The following is a 20,796-nucleotide window of genomic DNA, read 5'->3' on the forward strand; positions in this document are numbered from 1 at the left end:
AAATACTGGCTATAATACAGTAGCTCAAAGACTGTGGCATATAATATCTGTCAGCAACACAGTATTATACCTTGAAGCATATGGGCTACAGCAACAGAAAACTACAATAGACAATATAAAGATAGATTGGACAAAGAATATGGTGTAAACATCACAGAAATAGGCCTTTATCCTTTCTTCTCCCAGTGGTGTAACCTTGTGAGAGGTTTATTTTTGGCGCTCTTTGGGTCCTGTAGCACCAACTGGGCTTTGTTTAGCTCTCCTGATTATGATTGCTTCATTGTATTCTTGTACCTACTTCGTGTGCCTACTTTAAATTACCAAAGCACAAATCACCTCAACTTGGTTTATTGGTCATGAAAATTACCTCACAGAACTCCAACAGCATCCACAGTTACCTGATCTCCTTGCAGGCGTCATAACATGGATGTGCAGGTGACACATTTACAAAAAATACATCTAAAGTTAAAACAAAAGCAATCAATCGCCTCCTACTATTTGTACTAATGAAGTGGCTGGTAAGTGGATGCCTTTACTGGAATTTGTAAGTAATGGGAGACCACATTTTCCATTCTTGATAAATAACTGCATCCCTTTTGCGTTGCCGTTGCCATTTAACATGCAGAAAATCTGACAGATACCTCATTTGTGAAGCAAAATAGAAAGATGTATTTGCATGGAGACTTTCAAAAACAATCCAAGAGGAACTTTATTTCAAACAATTTGATGATATTTTCCATGCCACATTACTGTCCAACATAATGTGTACAGTGCAAACAAAGAATATATTTAGAATAATTACATTTAGACATTAATAAAAGTTCCAAAGCAACTTTATTTTAAAACTGTGTAGAGATTACAAGTGAAATAAACAATTTAATGCTGTATTTATTTTTCCCTGTTGGAGCTAGTAAGTTTCCCAAAAACAGAATTTCAATGAGGTGAGAAACAGAAAGTAATATAGAAAAGATTTCCTGTGATGGCTATGTTAATTAATCTAAAAGAAAGATGTTACATGAAGTTTGCTCTACAAACAGTGCTGAAAAGTTTCCTTTCTAGCATCTCTCTTCCGTCATCCTGATGTCATTGATCCAAGGGCGGCTCCACACGGTGAATTTGCACTGGTAAGACTGAAAAAAACAAAGCCCAGAATGAGAATGAGTAATGCAATCATTTTAGCTTTGTATACTTCCTAATTCAGATAAAGGGAGAGAGAGGCCTTGTAGGTTCATCAGCAAGATTTACCGCAGCATTATCTGGCAGCCTTTGGGCGTCGCACACTTGATTTAAAGTGTTCTTTCTGCAGGAGGTCTTTACCATCTTCACAGTTAGGATGTACTTCAAGCCTGCCACCACCTTTAAAGAGAAGTAAATAATAAAGAGGGCAGAGAAAAAAAACAAGGCTATACCTCTCAGATGCTTTACTCTCGGCTTACTGTTTTATAGACCCAATTTTCAGGCAGTTAAGGGATTGTTTACGGGTGCTATGTTAGTGGTATCCTGTAATAATCGTCTTATCGGACTTAAATAAAATACATAAATACAAACGTTTCAAAGTATTAAAGGATAACATACCTGAACCTGAGCCTTGACCACTTCAGCTGCTTTACGGAGGAACATGTCGTTGTTTCCTCTGTTGTGTTGGGCGACAGCGAAGTTCAGCGCATTTTGGACACCGTCACTGTGGATGTCTATATCTGTCGCGCCACCAACCAAAGACCCCTCCACAGCTAAAAGAGCTGAAAGTAAAACAAAAACAATCTTCCACATTATTGTTATGCGTGCTGTGCGGCAGAAGTGAAATAGAAAAGCACTGGCGGAAAGACTTTACTGTTATATAAACAAGACCCGCCCCGTACATGAATTACAGGCAGAGGACGCAGCCAATCAACAGTCTCTATGCGACTCAAACCCCGCCTCCCTATTACGTCCTGGTTATTACATTGTTTTGATTTGTCATTTCCGCTTCCGCAGCACTAAAGTGTATTAAACCATGTTATTTTATAAGACCCGAGTCGATTGAAACTGTATTACTACTACTACTACTACTACTACTACTACTACTACTAATAATAATAATAATAATAATAAAATAAATACAATTATTATCAATATAATATAATAAACATTTTATATAATATAATTAATATTATAAATATAATCAAATTTATGGGTGTGTCCATGATATCTTTGTTTGAGTTTTCTTCACTGTAACAGTTTTAATATACATTTTACAATACTACACATCATGGAAGTAAAACATTATATCTAAACAACTTATAGATTTAATGTTATTATTATCTCCGCTTCTCAATTAGTTACTATTCAAAAAACATGTTGATCAAATTGATCAAATTTACATTAAACATAAATATACCACTGATGTGAATTATTTTGAGTTTGAATTGTTTTCACACTCTAATGTCAATGTAAAAACTCGTCCACAAGAGGTCGCAAAATGATCAAGATAGCCGCGAAATTAACTAGATATACGTACTTCCATTAAAGAAAGTTGTAAACCCTTCTAACATATTCTAATGTTTCTGGTGAAACTATTAAGCTTTTCCTACTTATAAAAAATAAGTAGGAATGGCTCAATTGTGGTTGAATATTTCACAACTCTCTCTAATTGCTTGTTTAAAATGGCTAACTTTTAAGCTTATTCCACAAATTTCTAGTAGTTGAGCTTTATCTTTGTCCATCTGCTTTGTCTGAGATCACTTCCTGTTGAAACACCCAGCTGTGTCCAAACTTCAGTTGTCTGACTGTTTTATCTATAGTGCACTGTGCAGGTTTGAACATAAAACCAGTTTTAGGAGAAAATTTCAGGCAAGGTTGAATATGTTCTTTGTGGAGGATTCACTCTTAGTCCATAGCAATGTAGCTTTACTGTGGAAAGCAGGACTCAAAGATTCCTTGAAAGTGTCTGTTTTTTGTTACATTTTCCAGTTCATGACTACAGAATAAAATTACGGGCCACTAAATAACAAAAAATTGAGACTTTTTACCGCTCAGAATTCTGACTTTATTGCAGGTTTAATCATTTCAAATGTGTAATTATTACATTGCACATTTAATAATGGGAACATTTCACAGATAAACCTTACCCTTTAGAGGCTGAAAAGCATTTTATTCTCTGGCCTCACTACTAATCTTCTGGAACGTCCATTTATGAAAAGACTGACAAGGTGACTTGGAATTTTCTGAGTGAATACTCTTTCTTACGACAGCAAAATAAATGTGGACAGAGAATTGTGTCTTAAAACACTGCATGTATGAGGTGGAAAAGAGCTTTAAAAGACATAGGAAACATTAATGTCTCCAGTCTTTGCAGTGGACTAACACATAGTAAGTTGTCCACATGGAGTTGTTTACTTTTGAGGTGATCACATGGTCAGGTAATCACATGCACCTTACACTCTCTTTCCTTTGCTGCACGATTCCTGCACACTTTTTTATGCAATATTTATGTAACTGTGATTATTTACCAACCTTTTAGAGGTTGAGAAAAGAGGTTTATCAAGTTTAAACACTGAACCGGGTCACACAAATAGCACATTTATTTTTGGAAAAGGTAAAACTTTAAATCTTCATTTGATTTGCGCAACTTCAAAGTAAACAGTGAAACATCAAAGGTTTTAAAGCAAGTTGATGAAACAGCAATATTTGAAGTTTGAGGTTGTTCAGCTATCCAACACTGTTGAGTGAGAGACATACAGTAATTACAAACTGAATAAAACCTTTTAGGAGGGAGAGGCCATCCTGTAACTCTATGTATGCTGGATTGCAGAAAAATGATAAAAATAATTCCACAGACCTCTGGAAAAAATTTATGGTGATTGTGTTCATTTGAAGTTCTCTCTTGCAAAAACACGAAAACCAAACAAAATGTTTCTAAAGGTGTACGACTCGGGGCGTACACCTTTTTGGTATATTCCTCTTTAGTCATAGTGGCTTCACCTTCCCCCAGTTTGTGCATCTTATCTCTTGGACTCTCAAAATCCGGCTTGGGGGGAGCTGGAGGGATCTAGAAATGTTTACGTAAGGCATAAGATCACTCAAGGATTCTAACCCAATCAAAAGCACAGTAATAGCGTGAATGCTTCATAATTTACATGCTAAATATGTGCTTCATCTGTGGTACATGCAGCCACCAAAGACAAACTATTATGCAATAACTTCAGTCCCTATTAGTCCAACTTACGATCAGACCAGCATAGTCCTCGGTTTCAACCAGAGCATCATGCAGCCAGATGAAATCTTCATGCTGCCTGGGAACAGAAAAGTCTGGCTTCTGGAAGGAGCTTAGTGTAGTCTGAGAAAAGGGATAATGTTCTTTGTTAAAAATATTCTTGATAAATTAATTTAATAGAATTAGATTAGAAAAGAAAAGTGCAGCATTTTCATGTTTGATTTATTTAATTAAATTAAACTGACTTTTCTATTCAAATAAAGCCATTTCATTTTATCTTGCTGTGTATTTTCCTGGTGTACATTGGAAAGATCTATGTTGTTCAGTGGAGGAAGTGGAAAATTCTAGTATATTGAAGAAGTCAATCTTTACGATTACGTCCAGTTGGTGTGTGCAAAATAAAGTACAACCAGAGTCTAACGCTTTTCTAAATACTTTTGTATTTTTTATTTTTAACTATTTTACAAGAGAGTAGGATGAAATTAAGAAAATATTGCTTATTAACTGTGTGCAATTGTTGTGATTCACTCTATCTCATAATTACCCATTCACTTTAACAGGAACACATTATCCCTCTCCTGACTTTCCTCCACTGGCTGCTTGTGTATTTAATGTTCCCTTTAAAGTTCTTTTGTTTATTTTTGCAGTCCTAAACAGCCTTATCATAATTTTTTCCCCGAGCTTCTTCTCTGTTACGCTCTCACTTCATCACTCTGGCCTGTCCAGTTTCTCCCAGTCCTAAGCAGAAGGGTAAGACACAATGATGAATATTAAATGATGACGAGGAAGTTTTAAATATTTTTTTATTCCTAAAGTGAAATGAATTAGAATCCACTACAGTACCTTCTCAGGAACCTTTTTGGATATACAATATTTCTTCCTCAAAAGTGTTAAATAACCAAAGAACCTCTCACTTCAAACATTGCTGTGTCATTGGTTTGCTGGTGACCTCCTGAGGGGTCAATGTTGATTTTTGGTTCGTGCAAATGAAACAAAGGTCTAAAGTGTTTCATTATCCTCAAATATTTGTGTAATCCAATCCCTATCAGAACATGATGACACACTTACGGGAAAATGAGCCGATGAATAATCTGAAATATATGAACAGTGAATTTAAAAAGTACACAGGAGTGCATTTGATTACCTGATTATGCAAGCACAATAACAGTAACATGGTTTATATATCTTGTGTGTTAATGAAATGCCGTGTACTGAGACATTAACATTCAATCTGCTCCTATGTTACCCTATACAGCCTCTCTAACCTTTCCTTGCCCTTCTTGTTTTACATCTACTCAACTATTTTTCATAGTATTTTATTGTCATATTTTATCTAAATCTCTGTCTCTTTCCAGGATGACATTTTATTTACACACACATCAAAACAGTTAAACAGTAAAAGTATAAAAATATTACACGTTATTCGCATTCTGAGGGTTAAAACTGCAAGCAGCCTCACTGTCATGTTCAGCTTGCATATACATTGACATAATTCTAGAAACAAGAAATGCCCATGTGCTTAATGATCGAGAGTCTTCATTAAAATATGTATATCTCACTAAAGTACAGCTTTGTAATAGACATACATGTAAATGGTGACTCTATTGCAAAGAGTTAATTATATAACTACAAAAATATTTATACAGATTAATTATGACATATATTGGGTGTTGTTGTGGAAAAAGCTATTTTACCAAGCACTGTCAGGTGAAATCACTCAATCAGGTTTATTAATTAATATATTGTGCACAATACAGAGAGCTTGTAGGACAATCAATAATGAAGCAGGTCTGAATGAAAAGCTCTGCCAGGCAGAGACAACACATGAGTTTCATACCAAGGATAAGGAATTAACAACAAAGGGCGAGACAGTCTGGTTCTGATGCAGCTGTAGAAAACAACTCCCAGCCTTGTACATGTAACCCAAATAGTTCTTTTGGTGAGAGTTCACAAGCATTTCATATAACATGATCAGCAGATGTGAACTTGTAGTAATTTTCCACCACAGTGTAAACAGGATAATTATGACTTAGAAGATAAATATAGGTATAAATATTTCAAATATACATGATGGAAATACTAAGGATAGAATTTAGTAAGCTTGGCTTCCTCTTACTCTTTTGTGAATTGATCATAATCATTTTATTTAAATATTTTGGTTTGTTATTATTTGCACTTTAATTATTTTCTTCTGTTAACGTTTGTGGTTTCTATGTTTTGAGGATTTCATTAATTCATTATTTTAGAATGTAGTATTATTTTTTGCAAAAATTCCTATTTGTACAAAACTAGTGTTTGATATTTATATTTATGAGGTCATATTAACCCTTAAAACTTAAATTGCACAAAAACTTTGGAAATAAACATACTAGTTACATCTATTGGTTGGATGAGCTACTTCAAAAACCCTCGTGCTTTTGGAGGTTCTCTCTGGGGACGCTAACTTTATAGAAACATGAACTGTATATTGTTTTCACTGGTCACTCCAGATTGCCTCTAGATTTGTGTCTGTGTGTGTGGATGACTGTGCATACATACGTGTGTGTGCATGTTTGTGCATCTCTGTGATGGACTTTCGACCTCTCCCAGGTGGATTTCCACTCTCGCTTGTTGACCGTTGGAGATAAATGCAAACCCACTTGTTTGACAGCTCTTTGATTGTTGATTGGATGTCTGACAGGCGTGTCATATCTGTTAATCAATAAACAATAACACCATGCATGACTTAAAAGAGAAAGCAGAACGCTTCAGTGGTCCATTCCTATGACAACATTGCTTCACTTCTGAAGCAAAGATGTGGAAGGCTATTTTTCCTTTTCTGGCCGCTCTTTTTGTCGGGTTTTCTTGTATTCCTGGGGGCATAAATAAGATAGAAGATGCAGAAAATGATGAGATGTTTCAGACAGCGTTGAAGTTTGCTGTCGTCCAACACAACAATGGCACCAATGACACGGTCCTCTACCAGGTTGTTAAGGTGGTTTCAGCTGAGGTTCAGGTCAGTATGTTGTAGATATTTCTTTGTTCAGTGTTGAATCAAGACCTACTATTAGAAATAAATGTAAACATTTGACACAATAGGGGCCAGGCGTCACATATTAAAAGACTTCATTTGAACCCATTAACTACATCAAGTCTTTGTGAATAACTATCTCGTCTGTCTCTCCTGAAAGGTGGTAGCGGGGTTCAAACACATCATGACTGTGATTTTGGGAAGAACCAATTGTGAGAAGGAGGCACCAGCAGATAACTGTGGCATTCACAAAGAGCCAGGATTCGCTCGGGTAATTAGACTAGATCATGAAAACCTGACATTAAACTATGAGATTTAAAGATAGAAATCTCAAACACCAATTATGGATAAGTTAACATTGTAAAATATGTCATCGTAGACACTCCTTAAAAGCAGTAGCAATTAATGTTTGTCTGGATGAATTACATGTATTCTCTGTTTTATTTAAATTTTGCACTCTTTCCTTTTCAGCATCACCGGTGCAAATTTGAAGTGTGGAGTCGCTCATGGCTTAATGATACCCAGCTAATATCAGATAAATGTGACAGTATTGAACGTGCTACAGAATGAAAAACTCTTTCCTCTAGAATATTTGCAAACAGTTACTACCTTTACACCCTCTCAAGGTCACTTCTGTCAATGCTGCCAAACAACTTTCAAACGTTTGGACCTCAACAAAGATCTGTATTGTGAAATGCAAAACAAATGTATCACTATGAAAGGATTCATTAACAAAACAAAATCTAAATTGTTTTCAATAAAGTAAGATTTGAACTTCTTTGAATGGTTTTGTGTGGTTTATATACTGTATATGCATATATATAAGTCTTTTAATAAATTTTATTTGCGTAACCTCTGTTATTCTTCTGATGTTGTCCATTGCTATGTCAGAAATTTAATGTGAGATACAGATTTGCGTGTTTTTGATTTGACAACCCCTGCTCTTTTTTAAGGTGGCATGGAAATATATACAAAAACAAAGTATCACTTTTTCTAATGACGCTGTCAATTTAGGAAAAGTCATGAAATTTCAAGTCGGAAAAAGATAGTTTAGGGTATTTTTTCTGCAGGTAAACATGGTAATGGGTCACTTTTGACTCGCAAGACAACACAAGGGTTAAATCCAATTTGCATAATAATTTGGAACACAGTGTAGTTATGAAGCAACAAATGCATGAAATGTTTTTCTGGATCAGTCTGCAACAAGATATTTCTAAATTAGGCAATATGGCAGATTTGAAAGGATGAATTCCAAGACAATTGTTTATTGTGGGAATTAAAGGATATTTCCAACAGTCTTTACTTTATTAGTCAATCAGAATTTACTCTGCCAATACTAAATGGTTGACTAAGAAGCCTCTTTTTTAATGCTCTGGTTTTTTAATGCCAACCTCTGTCTTCTCCCAATTTTGTATGCAGAAAATTAGAAATCACCCTGGCTTTTATTTTTCTTTAGACATGCCTATGATCTACATGATGTATTTGATTAATTGAAATTGATAAATGTAGCTAACCTGTTGCAAGTTTTGCTAAATTTGACACCAGGGTAAAAGCTCAACTTAAAATAAAAAACAAAGATCCTGAGCAACCAATAGAAGCTACAGTGGAATGATTTAAATCAAACAAATTCATTTGGCAAAGTGACCCAAATACAGGGAGATAAATCAATAGACGACCAAATTTAGTAGATGCACTGTAGTTGCAGTGACTTAGGGCAGCTGAATCCATATGCATGCCACAATTAGCCACTTTTTTGTGAAACATTTTGAGCAACGTGTGTTTTTACTTCAACTTTACAATGTTGCAACAGTTTCCTTTGGTCTGTCACATAAAATCCTACTTTTCATGTGTTCACACGATCAGGTAAACAAATGATCTCTTGGATACTTTTTTATGCACTCCTTATGTAATTCTGATTGTTTATTTACCCCTTTCCTGTAACTGTTTTATCAAATTTTTAGGACCTGGGGTACACAACTATCCAAATATTTGTGGAGAATCCAACACTTTAGACCTTTGCTTCATTTGAATGGACCTAAAGTCAACATTGAACCCTCAAGAAGTCACCATAAATCAAATGAAAAAGCGAATTTAGATGTCGCCTTTCATACTATAAAGTACTGACCAAATAAGTCATCATTTTATCTTGGGCGATCAGATAAAATCCTATTCTATAAGGCTTCGGAACACAGAATACATCTGCAGCAAAGTTTAAAATAAATATCAGAAACACAAACATATTCAGGGAAGTTTAAAAGTTGCTTTATTTAAAGCTGTGTATTTTTGTGTTCTAATGAATACTTTCATAGTGAGACTTTTGTTTTGCATTGCAGAAAAATTCAATAAAGTTTGAAGTGATTTTGAGAGGGTGTCAAGACAGTATCACTTCGTAGATCTTCAAAAAAAAGGTTTTTCATGGTGAAGTAAGTTCAGTACCGCTGCATTCCTCGTTGGTCAGCTGGATATCATTAAGCCATGGGCGACTCCACACTTTGAATTTGCACTGGTAAGGCTGAAAGAGAAAACCCACAAAATATGTCAATAAAACTGAGAATACATGCTCATTTATCCAGACAATCATTACTTATTAGCAGTTTAAAGGAGTGCTCACAATGCAACATTAGACAATGTTAGTTTAACAGAGTTGGTGTTGTTTATGTGTGAGATTCTTTTTCTTAAATACTAAAGTCAGGTTTTTATTATCTAAGGTATTTACCTTAGCAAATCCAGGCTCTTTGTGGACAGCACAGTTGTCTCCTGGTGCCTCCTTCTCACAGTTGGTTCTCCCCAGAATCACAGTCATTATGTAATTGACCCCAGCTACCACCTTTAGAAAAGGGAGCCAAGACAAAGAAAATCCAGCTTATTGTGACACAATGAAAAAACTCTTATCAGAAGTGAAACATCAAAGACAGACAAAAAACAATGTTAATATATATTTTTTTATATTTGTTATTCACTAAAACATTATTGAGTTAAAATAAAATATTTTAATATATGACATCTGGCCCCTAACTGAGTCAAGTATCTACATTTGCTGCTAACAGCAGGTCTTGAGTGAATAGTGAACACTTAAATTTGTATAACATTACTGACCTGACTCTCAGCCGAGACCACCTTAAGGACCTGGTAGAGGACCGTGTCATTGGTCCCGTTGTTGTGTTGGACAACAGCAAACTGCAACGCTCTTTGGAACCCCTCATCATTATCTGCATTTTTTATCTTGTGCAAACCTCCAGCCATCATCTGACAAAAGCCAAAGGCCAAAAACGCAGCAAAAAAAGGAACAATAACCTTCCACATCATTGTTCCGTAGGTGAAACTGCCAAAAAGCTCAGAACAAGAAGCTTTGGTGCTGTCTGCCTGCTCTTTGAAAGCAGAAGTGACGGGACTATTTATATTTTAACAGAGGAATCATCCAATCGATAATCAATCAGCTGTCAAGCATTTAGGCCAGAGCTTATCTCCAGTGGTCAAAAGTCTCTAAGGACTAACAGACAGTCTGGACTTTGCAGTCAACTAACATGTTTTTCAGATGTGGAAGTACCCAGAAAGAAATCTCTACTGTCCTGCGTATACCTGCTATCATTGTTGCTATTATGTTTACGTTGTCTCCATTTTAGTTCCCTTTATTCAAGTTACATTGGGCCTGGCAATACTGTTATAGTTTCTTACCTTTGTGGAGGTGACCACAAATGGGAATAAATGCATTTTCTTCAAAGAACGTTTAACTTTACTTTATTAATCACTTGCTCTGTCCTCTGTCACAAGTAAGTGGTTGACAGAGCATCTCGTTTTTTTTCTTAATGCTCTGGTCCAAAAATGACCACTTCACTCTTTTCTGAATGTAAAAACAGAAAATGTAATTTCATCTAGAGTTTTATTTCTTCAAGGCATGCCTGTAGTCTTGAAGACAGTATTCATCAGAACTACAGATTTCACAAGACTTGCGACCGGGTCCAAGTTTAAACTTATAGCAGGACAAATATCCTGATTTTATCAGCCAACCGTAGTTACATGGACTCATTTAAATCAAAGCATATTCATTGATATGAACCCAAGCACAAGGACATAAATTAATAGGAAATTTAGTAGAAGCATGCCACCTAATGCCTTAGAGACGTAATTGCAGTGAAAGGTCGTTCTACGAAGAATGACTACGGGGCCTGAAATCATGCCACAATTATCAACTGTTTTACTTCAAACTTATGATTAAGGCAGTACTGCCCAAGAGACATCTGTTCACTCAGAAAATGCAAACTGTGTGCAGACCAGGATTTGAATCCAGAACCTTCTTGCTGCAAGGCAACAGTGCTCCAACAAGCATCCACACTTCAAAAAAATTTAATAGAACAATTAGACCAATTACCACAACTTGCTTCACGCAGATGAATCAGCAGCCAAAAAATATGTTCTATATCTTGCTCACCTCACAGAGGGAGACAAACAAAAATGATTATTAACCACAAGGACAGATTCTGAGAAGTGAAATTTACTTTATTTTTTTTTTATTTATATTTTTTACCAAGTCATTAAACAATTTTATCCTGGTAACTTATCAACTTTATGTTGCATTACAGCATTCATAGTTGTGAAAACAGCAGACTTCATTACACAGAGGATGGAAAGATGTTTACACTGTTAAAAGTAGCACATATTTCACGGTGAGTTAAGTTAAGGTTTCGAGCACTTCTTTTTCGTGACATGAATGTCATTGAGCCATGGGCAGCTCCACACTCTGAATGTGCACTGGTAAATCTGAAAAAGAAAGACCAGAATACAGTTACAGTAGCATGCCATTATACAATAATTTATGCAGACAAACATGAAATGCATTTGGTTCCAAAGAGTGTTATTTTTTTCACACAATCAAATGATATCATGTCACAGTTTTTATATACAATACTTCATTGTATTTGTTATGTCTGAGAGGAAAATGGGAATAGAATTAACATTTTCATCTCTAAAGTTTACAACATCTTTTTAATAATGTCATATAATTACCCGAGCCTTAGCTGGATCTATGTAGACAGTACAATCTGTGTTTGCTTCGCCTTTCTGGCAGTTTGTCCGTCCCAATTTCACAACAATCTCGTAGTTAATTCCTGCGACCACCTATTATGGAGAAGAAGAGAAATCACATAGGTCCAGATTATTAAAAGCATATCATATATGGTTGCAGTCATACAGCACACATACATAAGGTACTTGAAAAGCTAAAAACTAAAGCTATAATTCAGTTTACCAAGAAATTGCCAGTTCTAAATTCCTATTTCCATTTAATTCTAGCATAATGTAAACCATTGTGCATTTTTTATTGTCAGAAAAGTATTTACATGGAGTGTAAAGACAGGAGGACGCCAAAAGGCTTACATCTAGAGTTAAATTTATTCGAATACATAAAATATTGAATAAGTTAAAATACGCTCTTTTGTCAGATTAAAACTATACTTAATCTAACTATACAAAAAGATATTAACCATCCATTTTCTGTACACCCTTGTCGTTGGTGGGGTTGGGAGGTGTGCTATATATATATGTATATATATATATATATAAAAGTTTGCTCACCTGAGTCTGTGCAGAGACGATTTGAACCACCTTGTGGAGGAATGCATCTGCTTGGTTGCCTCTGTTGTGTTGGGCGACGGCGTAATTCAACGCACTTAGGAGAGCCTCACTGTGGATGTCGGCGTCTTGCCATCCCCCAGGCATGCCGCACTGCCCAGCGGCGAAAATAGTCGCAAGAATTGGAACAATAGTCTTCCACATCTTCCTTCTTTAAGGTTGAACTGCTTACTCGGAGGGAGAAAAGTCCAACTTGGACGCTGTTTGATTGTGTATAGCGTTTCTGCTCTTTATAAAGCAAAAGTGACGATATCGCTCACAGATTAGTAGAGGAGTGACGCAGCACGCCATCAATAAACAATCTCTGCAGGACCAACCCGCCTTGTGTTTCCTTCTTTCCAGGAGCTCGTCGAGGTCTTTGGATAAACGGATAATCTCCCAAGGTTTGTTTTGGCTTTCTGACGTTAGGAGCGCGAACACCATCTCACCAGGAGGTGGAAAAACCAGGATAAACGAGGTTTTGTCAAAGCACACAGGGAGTGGAGGTATAAACTTTTAAAGATGTTGCACTGGAAATTAAACTTTCTCGACCTTTACCCATTAGCATAAAGCAACCCGTGCGAGTGTTCACGTTTTGAGCTGCACAATGCAGAGACTGCAACTTTTGAAGTAAGCGCTCTAAAATCACAAATTGACAAAGTATAAGTGTGCTTACTTTTACCTGCATTTCAACAATTTTTCTCTCAAACTTTGCAGGGACACGTTCTTTGGGCTGGATGTTGCACAACAGCAGCTTATTATTGGGTGTGCTGTGGCAGCAGCTGCAGCAGGTGGAATCCTGACCTATGCAATGCAGAGAAGCAGCAAAATGAGATCTATCCCTCTTGGTGAGGGATGGTGGGGAGCAGGCGAAAAACCACTCTTAGAGGATCAAAAAATATACCCCTTTACAGTGGAAACGTCGGATGAAGAGATTGAGGTAGCTTGGCTCACATCAACTTTTAGAAAACGTGTAATACTTTCCTTCCTCACAATTTTACACTACTATCCATCACAAAATCCTAATAAAATGTGGAGATAAAATGAGAGAATGGGAGAAGGTTCATGGGGTGAGAACACTTTTGCAAGGCATTGTTTTATGTACAGGGCTCAGTTATGATTTTGTTTACCAGGATCTCCATGAACGCATTGACAAAACCCGGTTCACTGACCCTTTAGAGGATAGTGGCTTCCAGTATGGCTTCAATTCCACTTATCTTAAGAAGGTGATTTCTTATTGGAGAAATACGTTCGACTGGAAAAAGCAAGTGGCAATGCTGAACAAGTATCCGCACTTCAAAACCAAAATAGAAGGTATGCACCGCTGCAGAATGAACAACAGCTGGCTTAACTTTCTATCTGGTAAAATCTGTTTTATGTCTTTTGTTGTGGTGCAGGACTGGACGTGCACTTCATCCATGTGCGCCCACTACAGAGTGGGGACCAGAGAGCTCTGCCGCTCATGCTTGTTCACGGCTGGCCTGGCTCCTTCTATGAGTTCTACAAGATTCTTCCACTTCTCACACAGAACCACAACGGATTTGCGTTTGAGGTTGTAATCCCCTCCATACCTGGCTACGGCTTCTCAGAAGCCCCTCATAAGAAAGGTAGATAATTTTAGGAAAAGCAAGTTTATTTGTGTTCCACCATTCATCCACAGACCAATTCCATTACTTTAGGAAAAGCAAAAAGAAAGCTGTCACAAATACAATCTATACAAATGAACTGCAAATTCTAATTTGGAACAAATAAGTGGTGATAACATGCTAAAGTGGAATGTAACAGAAAAGTCCTGCTTTAATACTACCAGTAGTTTCTGCACATTTCAGATTTTAAGGGAGTTTGTTCCAGTGCGGAGGAGCACAGAAACTAAATTTAGGATCTCTTTAGCTCTGGTCCCTTGAGTTTGCTGGTTTCTGGTAAGATAAGGGCTTTCGGCATTCCTGACGAGCAATTCTGAGACTAATTCAGGACTTTATGCCCATACTTTAGGAGTAAGGAAATGTATTGTACCGGTGCTTGTCTGGTATCTGGTACCAGCATTTTTTGACGTGCTGCAAAGCCAATTAGAATAATCTAGTCTAATAAAAATAAAGCATGCCCCAGTTTTTCGGTGCCCTATTTAATCCAGACTGCCAAACTACATTTCTTTAGTACTGCCAACCGTAGTTTGGTTGGACTCTTAGAGATAGGGTGAGGATCTCCATCATCCAGGGGGAGCTGACAGTAGAGTCATTGCTCCTTCTAATCGAAATGAGTCAGTTTAGTTGGTTTGGGCATTTGATGTTGTTCCCTTATAAGTCTTTCAAGCACAGCCAACAGTGGTTAGGGCATTTTGGTAAAGACTGAGAACTCACTGGAGGGATGAATCATTTCTGGCCTGGGTACAACTTCAGAGCCCAGAGAATGTTATTGTCCCCAGGAGAAGGAATTTCTGAGGTTTACCTCTGGATCTGTGAAGTGAAGATGGAAGGATGTATTTACTGTGAAGTGAAGATGGAAGGAAGTATTTACTGTCTGCAGTATGTTAGGTGTAACACAACTAAAATCCTTTATAAAAACCTGTGGGCCGACATTAAGGTTGTGGATTCCAGGTCATGAGTAGTTTCTATCAGATATATAATTCTTGCTATCTTGGCCTTCCCTAGTTTGAATTAATTGTAGAAAATTAAGATTGCGTTTAAGAGTAAAATTACTGCATAAGAAGTATTTTTTCTTTCCTTTATTTACTGGGTTGACTTTGTCTTTTTACATGAAATGGCACTGAAGTGTAACATTAAATTGTGTTTACACAATCTAGATATTCTTTCTCTTCTGATGGTCATGACCTTTATCAAAGAGGATTCTTGTAAACTCGGCCTCAGCTGTTTCTGAAACTGACATCCTTGACTCAGAACACACCAGTTGAAGATATGAATGATTGAGGTATCTGAATCCCTATCTGAGAGCACAGGCTGAGGATAGTTGTAAGGCCTTGGTAGATGTTTGTATGTCATATGTAGTGGTTGAAACTGAGGTGCTGGGGTTTTCGGCTTAGTTGTTTCTGGGTATTCGAGAGGGTGGAAATGGTGGATACTTGCAGATAGTCAGTGATGTTTGGGGAAACTATCCTCTTTGTTTTGGTGTTGTATCTAACTTTATCTTTATTATGACTTATTTCCTGTTTTTGTTTTGGAGTTGTAGCTAACCTTGTCTTTCTTTATATGGTTTATTTCCTGTCTTTGGATTGTTCTTGTTTTATGTACTCAACAGGAGTTTTTCTCTTTAGTTTTTAATAAATTAAAGAAGAAAAGTTGTTTGGGCTACTGTAACAGGTTTTGTTCCAATATTGCCTTATATTGAGTTCTATCCATTGTCCTTCAACTTCAATAAGCTTGCCTGTCTCCTCTCCTCACAGCATAATGCTTTTCTTCTCGCTGTGTTTTTGCATGTTTTGAAACCCCCTCCCCAAAAACAAAGTTTGTAGATCTAACATGACAAAATGTGAAAAACCTTAAAAGGTTGAATAATTTTGTGTTGTACTTGTTAAAGGATTTAACAGTCTGGCTGCTGCTCGGATTTTCCTCACACTCATGGAGCGCCTGGGCTTCTCCCAGTTCTACCTACAAGGAGGAGACTGGGGCTCGCTCATCACCACTAACATGGCTCAGATGAGGCCTGAGTAAGTTAAAAACAGTCCATCAGAAAAAGCACATCATCATTTTAGTGGAATTTTCACAGCAGACATTGTGTCATTTGGCTGTGAAATGAAGCTTGTCCTCTGCACATAGATTTTTCCAGGACATTGGGACAATAGGCGTGATTGTCTTGGGGTGACACTAACTTATGTTTGTTTTTTCTGTTTCAGCTGTGTTAAAGGGCTCCACCTAAACATGTGCATGTCAAATAGGGGTTTCAAAGTGTTACTCTCCATAATCATCGGCCCTTACCTTCCCTTCCTGGTCGGCTTTAGCCAGGAAGACGTTCGCAGGTTGTTCCCTTTCTTTCAGAAGAATGTGTGGCAGATGCTGGAGGAATCTGGCTACCTTCACATTCAGGCAACTAAACCTGACACAGCCGGTGAGAACGTACAAAAATATCTAGCTTAATACCATAAAGACAGGTTAAAGGTACTGGAGAGTGCAGCCTGCTGTTTAAATAGTTTTTCCCATTACCTCTCATTACAATCGTATGCTTGTGCAGGACGTGGACTGAATGACTCGCCTGTAGGCCTGGCGGCCTACATTCTGGAAAAGTTCTCCAGCTGGACTCACATGAAGAACAGAGATCTGGAGGATGGTGGGCTGGAGAGGTAAAACAGCGAAATGTGTTTTGTTTTTAATGACGCTCATTCCTTGGCTCTATTTTCCTTCAAGCTTACTAAAAAAATTACTGACATTCCCAACTACTGTAATAAAATTATGGACCTCTGATAACTAAACATGTAATGAGTCGGGTTTTACTAAAGCTAATTTTTCCGCAAATTAGCTTTTATTGACAGTGTGGCAAAGGGTAATTGGTTCTATTTTGGCATTTAAACCAACTTCAATCAGAACAGTTTCAAAATCTAAGACAGTCACACCTGGGATTTATTTGTATTATTTGCTGATTTTATTAAAATTGCTGTGCATTTGCAATGTCTGGCAACAATATTCATACCCCAAAAACATTTGCCATATTAGCATCATAAATTCTAACAGTTTTTATAATAGACCAACACAAATCTATAATAAGTATTATCAAGCAGGCTGATTATACATGTATTTTAAACCATTTCATGGATTAAAAATGCCTCGTCAAAGCCCAGAGCTAAAGACATCTGAGAATCTGTGGTAAACTTTGTGTGCAGAGATGCTTTCAATCCAATCTGCCTGAGCTTGAGCTATTTTCAAACAAAATGTGAGAGAAGTGTCATTATAGAAGTGGTTTTACAGCATATTTAATTGGATGGAACTAATTGCAAGTGTGTTTCACACTTCAGATTTTTAATCCCATGCATCATCTCGGTGTCTAGCTAATCAGTTTGTGGCTTTTGAACAGAAAATTCAGCCTGGATGATCTTTTGACGAATGTCATGATCTACTGGACCACAGGCTCAATCATCTCCTCCATGCGGTTCTACAAAGAGAACTTTAGCAGCAACCCTAATAACAGGATTGACGCTAAGTAAGAGTTTTTTTTTTTTTTTGCTATTATCCAAATGTGACCAGAATTGTCTCTAATAAGTGTAATAATCACATTTTAGGACAGGGATATTTGTGCCCACTGGACTGGCTGCTTTCCCCCAGGAGATCCTGCACTGCCCCAAATCCTGGGCACAGATCCGGTACCAGAACATCGTCTCCTACACCTTCATGCCCCGAGGCGGACATTTCCCCGCCTTGGAGGAGCCCCGGCTCCTGGCCAACGATGTCATCCAGTTTGCCAAAGCAATAGAAAATCTCTGAACCGCTGAATGTATTCTAAAACAGTTGTATGGTTTTTATTACAATCAACATATTAACCTCCACAAATACAGAAGACTGATTTTTTTTTTTCTTCCATACAACAATTTGCTTGTTACAATTAAAATTGCTAATGGTTCAGTACATGTAAACATGCTTACACACATTCAGATTTCCCTCAGAATGTAAAGAAAGCAATAAACCTTTCAAGTTATGTTCAGTAAAAGTATATTGCACTAATGAGTCGAGTGTGTCACTGTGTATGAAAGAAAATGCTTTATAAATATAAACAATAATTCAGATGCTCTCAAAACTGCAATAATGTCTCTTGATGAAATATTAACTAAATTAAAGACTTTACTTTAAAAAGATCCCTTTGCACATTTAAGCAAATCAAAACAGAACATTTTAAAATATGTAAAATTCTAAATTTGGCTTCACCAACTGGGTCAGTTGGTGAAGCCCTTAATAGCCGTGGGTGCCTGAAACCACACATAATCCTGCCAGTCTGCCCCCTCGGCTCCATGCCCCTCCGTAGACAGATTAATGATTTTATTTTTCACTCGAGTCGGGACTTTAAACTGTAGTTTAGGTCGGAACCAACCGATGCCACATTCCCTGTGAGCCAGCGCCAGGACCGTGGTGGGCATCAGGCGAACAGGATTGTTGTCGGACAACAGGTCAGCAACGAAGAGAGTGCGGAAGAGCTGCCTCAAGCAGGAGGAGGCCCTGAGAGACTGATCCCCGGCAGCCAGGGCCAGGGCCTCCATGTTGACCTCATACATTTCTTTAGGTAGAATGAGTGAGCCGCCCATCAACAGTAAAACTCTGGGTACTCTGCTCAAAGAAAACAGCACCTCCAGCTGCTGCAGAAGTTCCTCCAGCTCCTGAAGAGTCTGGTGACATTTGCGCAGATCCAGATCCGCAGAATGCAATGGCCTTCGAGTCACTGCGCCTCTTTCCTGAAAAGCGAAATGTTTCCAAGCAATGAGTTTCTTTAAAATCAACAATACTTTGAAAGGAAAACGGCTCCAAGACGGCTTCCTTCAAACCTGCTTTGAAGTTTGCAGCTTTTTCTGGGAGTAAACCAGCTGGTCATACGTCATGGGCAGCTGCTGTCTCTGATAGAGGATGCACTTGAGGATCTCGCTGACGAAACGGTAGCAGCCGTCCTGGGTCACGGCGCCGGGGAAGACCACGTCCACGCAGCCTTCTTCCTGAGCTTTTCTCACCACCTCAGCATCTTGTTTCTCAGTGTTGGTGTCCTTTCTGACATCTGGACCAGAAGTCTCTTCTGTTTCCGTTTTGTCTGAACAGAACCAGAATATCATCCTTATAGTGAAATAGTATTTTTTGCAACTTCCCATTTTAAGTGGCTCTGCCTCAAAATATTAATGAGTTTCTGTGAGTTCTTGTTAGCCCAGGGTATAAAAATCATAGCACAAAGGTCCTTTAGTGGTCACCACTCTTCAAAATGGGAAATACAATGGAGAATGACATTCCAATAGTCCTACTGTATTTGATGATAATTTAAGCTCATAAAATGGCTACAGAGAAACCTCAACCTGCCCATAATATATTCAGCCTTAACAAATATACAATAAGGTTGGCTATCTAGGACAATAAAGGGAATTTAACAGGGTGTTTATATTACTGGCCGGAAGAATTTGCACGCAAATTAAATATCAAAATGCCAGCCTGTAATATTGCAAAGAAATTATACTGCAATTCAACATATTGTGCAGCTTCACCATAAAAGTACTGTATAATAAGCAGTGTAGAAACCCTAGAAGTAGGGGATGTTTAAGAAAAAAATATTTTAGTCGTTTGATCAATGAATTGATATAAATTAATTTCTGTTTCCTTACAGAAACAAATAGGCCTGTAGTGCTTAGCAGGGTTTAGTTTACTTTCCTAAATACTTAATCACCCTGTATATAGCTGGTACTAAAGAAAATTCTAAAATTAACAGAATAGACATGGAGTTTAAAGGCGTACCTTGAATAATATCTGAAAGCTCAGAAGAGTTTTCCTTTTCTTCTGTGTTAGGTACACTGTGCTCTTCCAGAGGCACTCCTTTAACATCAGTGCCATTATTTGTTTCTAAAGTTATTTTGATCGAGTCTCTTCGGCGTTCTTCGTCTATTTCCGACGAGAGTCGGTATGAATTTGAATCGTCGGACACACTCTGTAAGCTAAGTAATCTACATGTCGTACTGGGCTCCTCGGCGGTTCTGCTGTTCCTCTCTGAGGCAAAGGAGAGTCTCCGCTTTATTCTGCCGTCTTTGCTGTGGACAATGGACGAACCCTCTGTCTCATCTGAGTTCAATATTGGTTGTAAAGCGTCACACTGCTCCGCCATTATTTTTGAACGTCCGCGCCTGGTTCGTTCTTACCGCTCGGAATCATGGGAAATCCACCGAATGTTGCGTTCACGTTAAGCGGACACATTGGGAAAATAGCATTCCTCGCAATAATGCAATTTGTGAGATATTTTAAAAAGTGTTTTTCACATATTTTATGGAATTGACAGTCTTAGGTATGCTAATAGTGTTCATTAAATC

At 37.6% G+C, this 20,796-nt stretch overlaps 6 protein-coding genes and 1 long non-coding RNA gene across 8 annotated transcripts; 2 read left to right on the forward strand and 5 right to left on the reverse strand.

Moving 5' to 3' along the window:
- Positions 1 to 691: 691 nt before the first annotated feature.
- LOC114137724 (cystatin-C-like) lies at positions 692 to 1,854 on the reverse strand. Its single transcript, XM_028006517.1, has 3 exons — positions 1,576 to 1,854; positions 1,246 to 1,356; positions 692 to 1,130 (listed from the first exon to the last, which is right to left on the reverse strand). Exons 1-3 carry the CDS (start codon positions 1,768 to 1,770, stop codon positions 1,056 to 1,058), a joined length of 381 nt encoding a protein of 126 aa, XP_027862318.1. The 5' UTR covers positions 1,771 to 1,854; the 3' UTR covers positions 692 to 1,055.
- Positions 1,855 to 3,934: 2,080 nt separating this feature from the next.
- Positions 3,935 to 4,341, reverse strand: LOC114137725 (uncharacterized). The gene is made up of 2 exons (XR_003594077.1): positions 4,205 to 4,341; positions 3,935 to 4,027 (listed from the first exon to the last, which is right to left on the reverse strand). It is a non-coding gene; the product is annotated as an uncharacterized LOC114137725 (long non-coding RNA).
- Positions 4,342 to 6,925: 2,584 nt separating this feature from the next.
- LOC114138266 (cystatin-like) lies at positions 6,926 to 7,980 on the forward strand. Its single transcript, XM_028007426.1, has 3 exons — positions 6,926 to 7,187; positions 7,363 to 7,473; positions 7,674 to 7,980. The coding sequence occupies exons 1-3, from the start codon at positions 6,987 to 6,989 to the stop codon at positions 7,770 to 7,772; spliced, it is 411 nt and encodes a 136-aa protein (XP_027863227.1). The 5' UTR covers positions 6,926 to 6,986; the 3' UTR covers positions 7,773 to 7,980.
- Positions 7,981 to 9,442: 1,462 nt separating this feature from the next.
- LOC114138265 (cystatin-like) lies at positions 9,443 to 10,590 on the reverse strand. The gene is made up of 3 exons (XM_028007425.1): positions 10,299 to 10,590; positions 9,919 to 10,029; positions 9,443 to 9,714 (listed from the first exon to the last, which is right to left on the reverse strand). Exons 1-3 carry the CDS (start codon positions 10,506 to 10,508, stop codon positions 9,616 to 9,618), a joined length of 420 nt encoding a protein of 139 aa, XP_027863226.1. The 5' UTR covers positions 10,509 to 10,590; the 3' UTR covers positions 9,443 to 9,615.
- Positions 10,591 to 11,717: 1,127 nt separating this feature from the next.
- LOC114138267 (cystatin-like) lies at positions 11,718 to 13,051 on the reverse strand. Its single transcript, XM_028007427.1, has 3 exons — positions 12,774 to 13,051; positions 12,207 to 12,317; positions 11,718 to 11,960 (listed from the first exon to the last, which is right to left on the reverse strand). Exons 1-3 carry the CDS (start codon positions 12,972 to 12,974, stop codon positions 11,877 to 11,879), a joined length of 396 nt encoding a protein of 131 aa, XP_027863228.1. The 5' UTR covers positions 12,975 to 13,051; the 3' UTR covers positions 11,718 to 11,876.
- A 29-nt stretch (positions 13,052 to 13,080) lies between these two features.
- ephx5 (epoxide hydrolase 5) lies at positions 13,081 to 18,472 on the forward strand. Of its 2 annotated transcripts, none has more exons than XM_028007422.1 (10): positions 13,081 to 13,213; positions 13,375 to 13,439; positions 13,527 to 13,749; positions 13,943 to 14,123; positions 14,207 to 14,416; positions 16,341 to 16,470; positions 16,657 to 16,868; positions 16,992 to 17,100; positions 17,829 to 17,954; positions 18,034 to 18,472. In XM_028007422.1, exons 2-10 carry the CDS (start codon positions 13,417 to 13,419, stop codon positions 18,233 to 18,235), a joined length of 1,416 nt encoding a protein of 471 aa, XP_027863223.1. In that variant the 5' UTR covers positions 13,081 to 13,213; positions 13,375 to 13,416; the 3' UTR covers positions 18,236 to 18,472. The 2 variants fall into 2 exon arrangements, with proteins under 2 accessions (XP_027863223.1, XP_027863224.1); XM_028007423.1 differs by having other exon boundaries at positions 13,156 to 13,288.
- Positions 18,247 to 20,650, reverse strand: mad2l1bp (MAD2L1 binding protein). The gene is made up of 3 exons (XM_028007424.1): positions 20,231 to 20,650; positions 19,285 to 19,541; positions 18,247 to 19,194 (listed from the first exon to the last, which is right to left on the reverse strand). The coding sequence occupies exons 1-3, from the start codon at positions 20,592 to 20,594 to the stop codon at positions 18,682 to 18,684; spliced, it is 1,134 nt and encodes a 377-aa protein (XP_027863225.1). The 5' UTR covers positions 20,595 to 20,650; the 3' UTR covers positions 18,247 to 18,681.
- Between the last annotated feature and the right edge of the window lie 146 nt (positions 20,651 to 20,796).

Source organism: Xiphophorus couchianus, chromosome 22, assembly GCF_001444195.1.
Source record: "Xiphophorus couchianus chromosome 22, X_couchianus-1.0, whole genome shotgun sequence".
Classification (NCBI taxonomy): Eukaryota; Metazoa; Chordata; class Actinopteri; order Cyprinodontiformes; family Poeciliidae; genus Xiphophorus; species Xiphophorus couchianus.

Bases quoted from the DNA above. Each gene is read 5' to 3' on its own strand.
- LOC114137724 (XM_028006517.1), bottom strand. From the start codon at position 1,770: ATGTGGAAGATTGTTTTTGTTTTACTTTCAGCTCTTTTAGCTGTGGAG. The intron at 1,357-1,575 runs GTATGTTATCCT...TTCTCTTTAAAG, and splicing joins TGGTCAAGGCTCAGGTTCAG to GTGGTGGCAGGCTTGAAGTA. The intron at 1,131-1,245 runs GTAAATCTTGCT...TGTTTTTTTCAG, and splicing joins GGCTGCCAGATAATGCTGCG to TCTTACCAGTGCAAATTCAC.
- LOC114138266 (XM_028007426.1), top strand. From the start codon at position 6,987: ATGTGGAAGGCTATTTTTCCTTTTCTGGCCGCTCTTTTTGTCGGGTTT. The intron at 7,188-7,362 runs GTCAGTATGTTG...CTCTCCTGAAAG, and splicing joins TGGTTTCAGCTGAGGTTCAG to GTGGTAGCGGGGTTCAAACA. The intron at 7,474-7,673 runs GTAATTAGACTA...TTTCCTTTTCAG, and splicing joins AAGAGCCAGGATTCGCTCGG to CATCACCGGTGCAAATTTGA.
- mad2l1bp (XM_028007424.1), bottom strand. From the start codon at position 20,594: ATGGCGGAGCAGTGTGACGCTTTACAACCAATATTGAACTCAGATGAG. The intron at 19,542-20,230 runs GTACGCCTTTAA...GGTTCTGTTCAG, and splicing joins GCTTTCAGATATTATTCAAG to ACAAAACGGAAACAGAAGAG. The intron at 19,195-19,284 runs GTTTGAAGGAAG...TTCGCTTTTCAG, and splicing joins AGCTGCAAACTTCAAAGCAG to GAAAGAGGCGCAGTGACTCG.
- ephx5 (XM_028007422.1), top strand. From the start codon at position 13,417: ATGCAGAGACTGCAACTTTTGAA. The intron at 13,440-13,526 runs GTAAGCGCTCTA...CAAACTTTGCAG, and splicing joins CAGAGACTGCAACTTTTGAA to GGACACGTTCTTTGGGCTGG. The intron at 13,750-13,942 runs GTAGCTTGGCTC...TTTGTTTACCAG, and splicing joins CGTCGGATGAAGAGATTGAG to GATCTCCATGAACGCATTGA.
- LOC114138265 (XM_028007425.1), bottom strand. From the start codon at position 10,508: ATGATGTGGAAGGTTATTGTTCCTTTTTTTGCTGCGTTTTTGGCCTTT. The intron at 10,030-10,298 runs GTCAGTAATGTT...CCTTTTCTAAAG, and splicing joins TGGTCTCGGCTGAGAGTCAG to GTGGTAGCTGGGGTCAATTA. The intron at 9,715-9,918 runs GTAAATACCTTA...TTTCTCTTTCAG, and splicing joins AAGAGCCTGGATTTGCTAAG to CCTTACCAGTGCAAATTCAA.
- LOC114138267 (XM_028007427.1), bottom strand. From the start codon at position 12,974: ATGTGGAAGACTATTGTTCCAATTCTTGCGACTATTTTCGCCGCTGGG. The intron at 12,318-12,773 runs GTGAGCAAACTT...TCTCCATAATAG, and splicing joins TCGTCTCTGCACAGACTCAG to GTGGTCGCAGGAATTAACTA. The intron at 11,961-12,206 runs GTAATTATATGA...TTTCTTTTTCAG, and splicing joins TAGATCCAGCTAAGGCTCGG to ATTTACCAGTGCACATTCAG.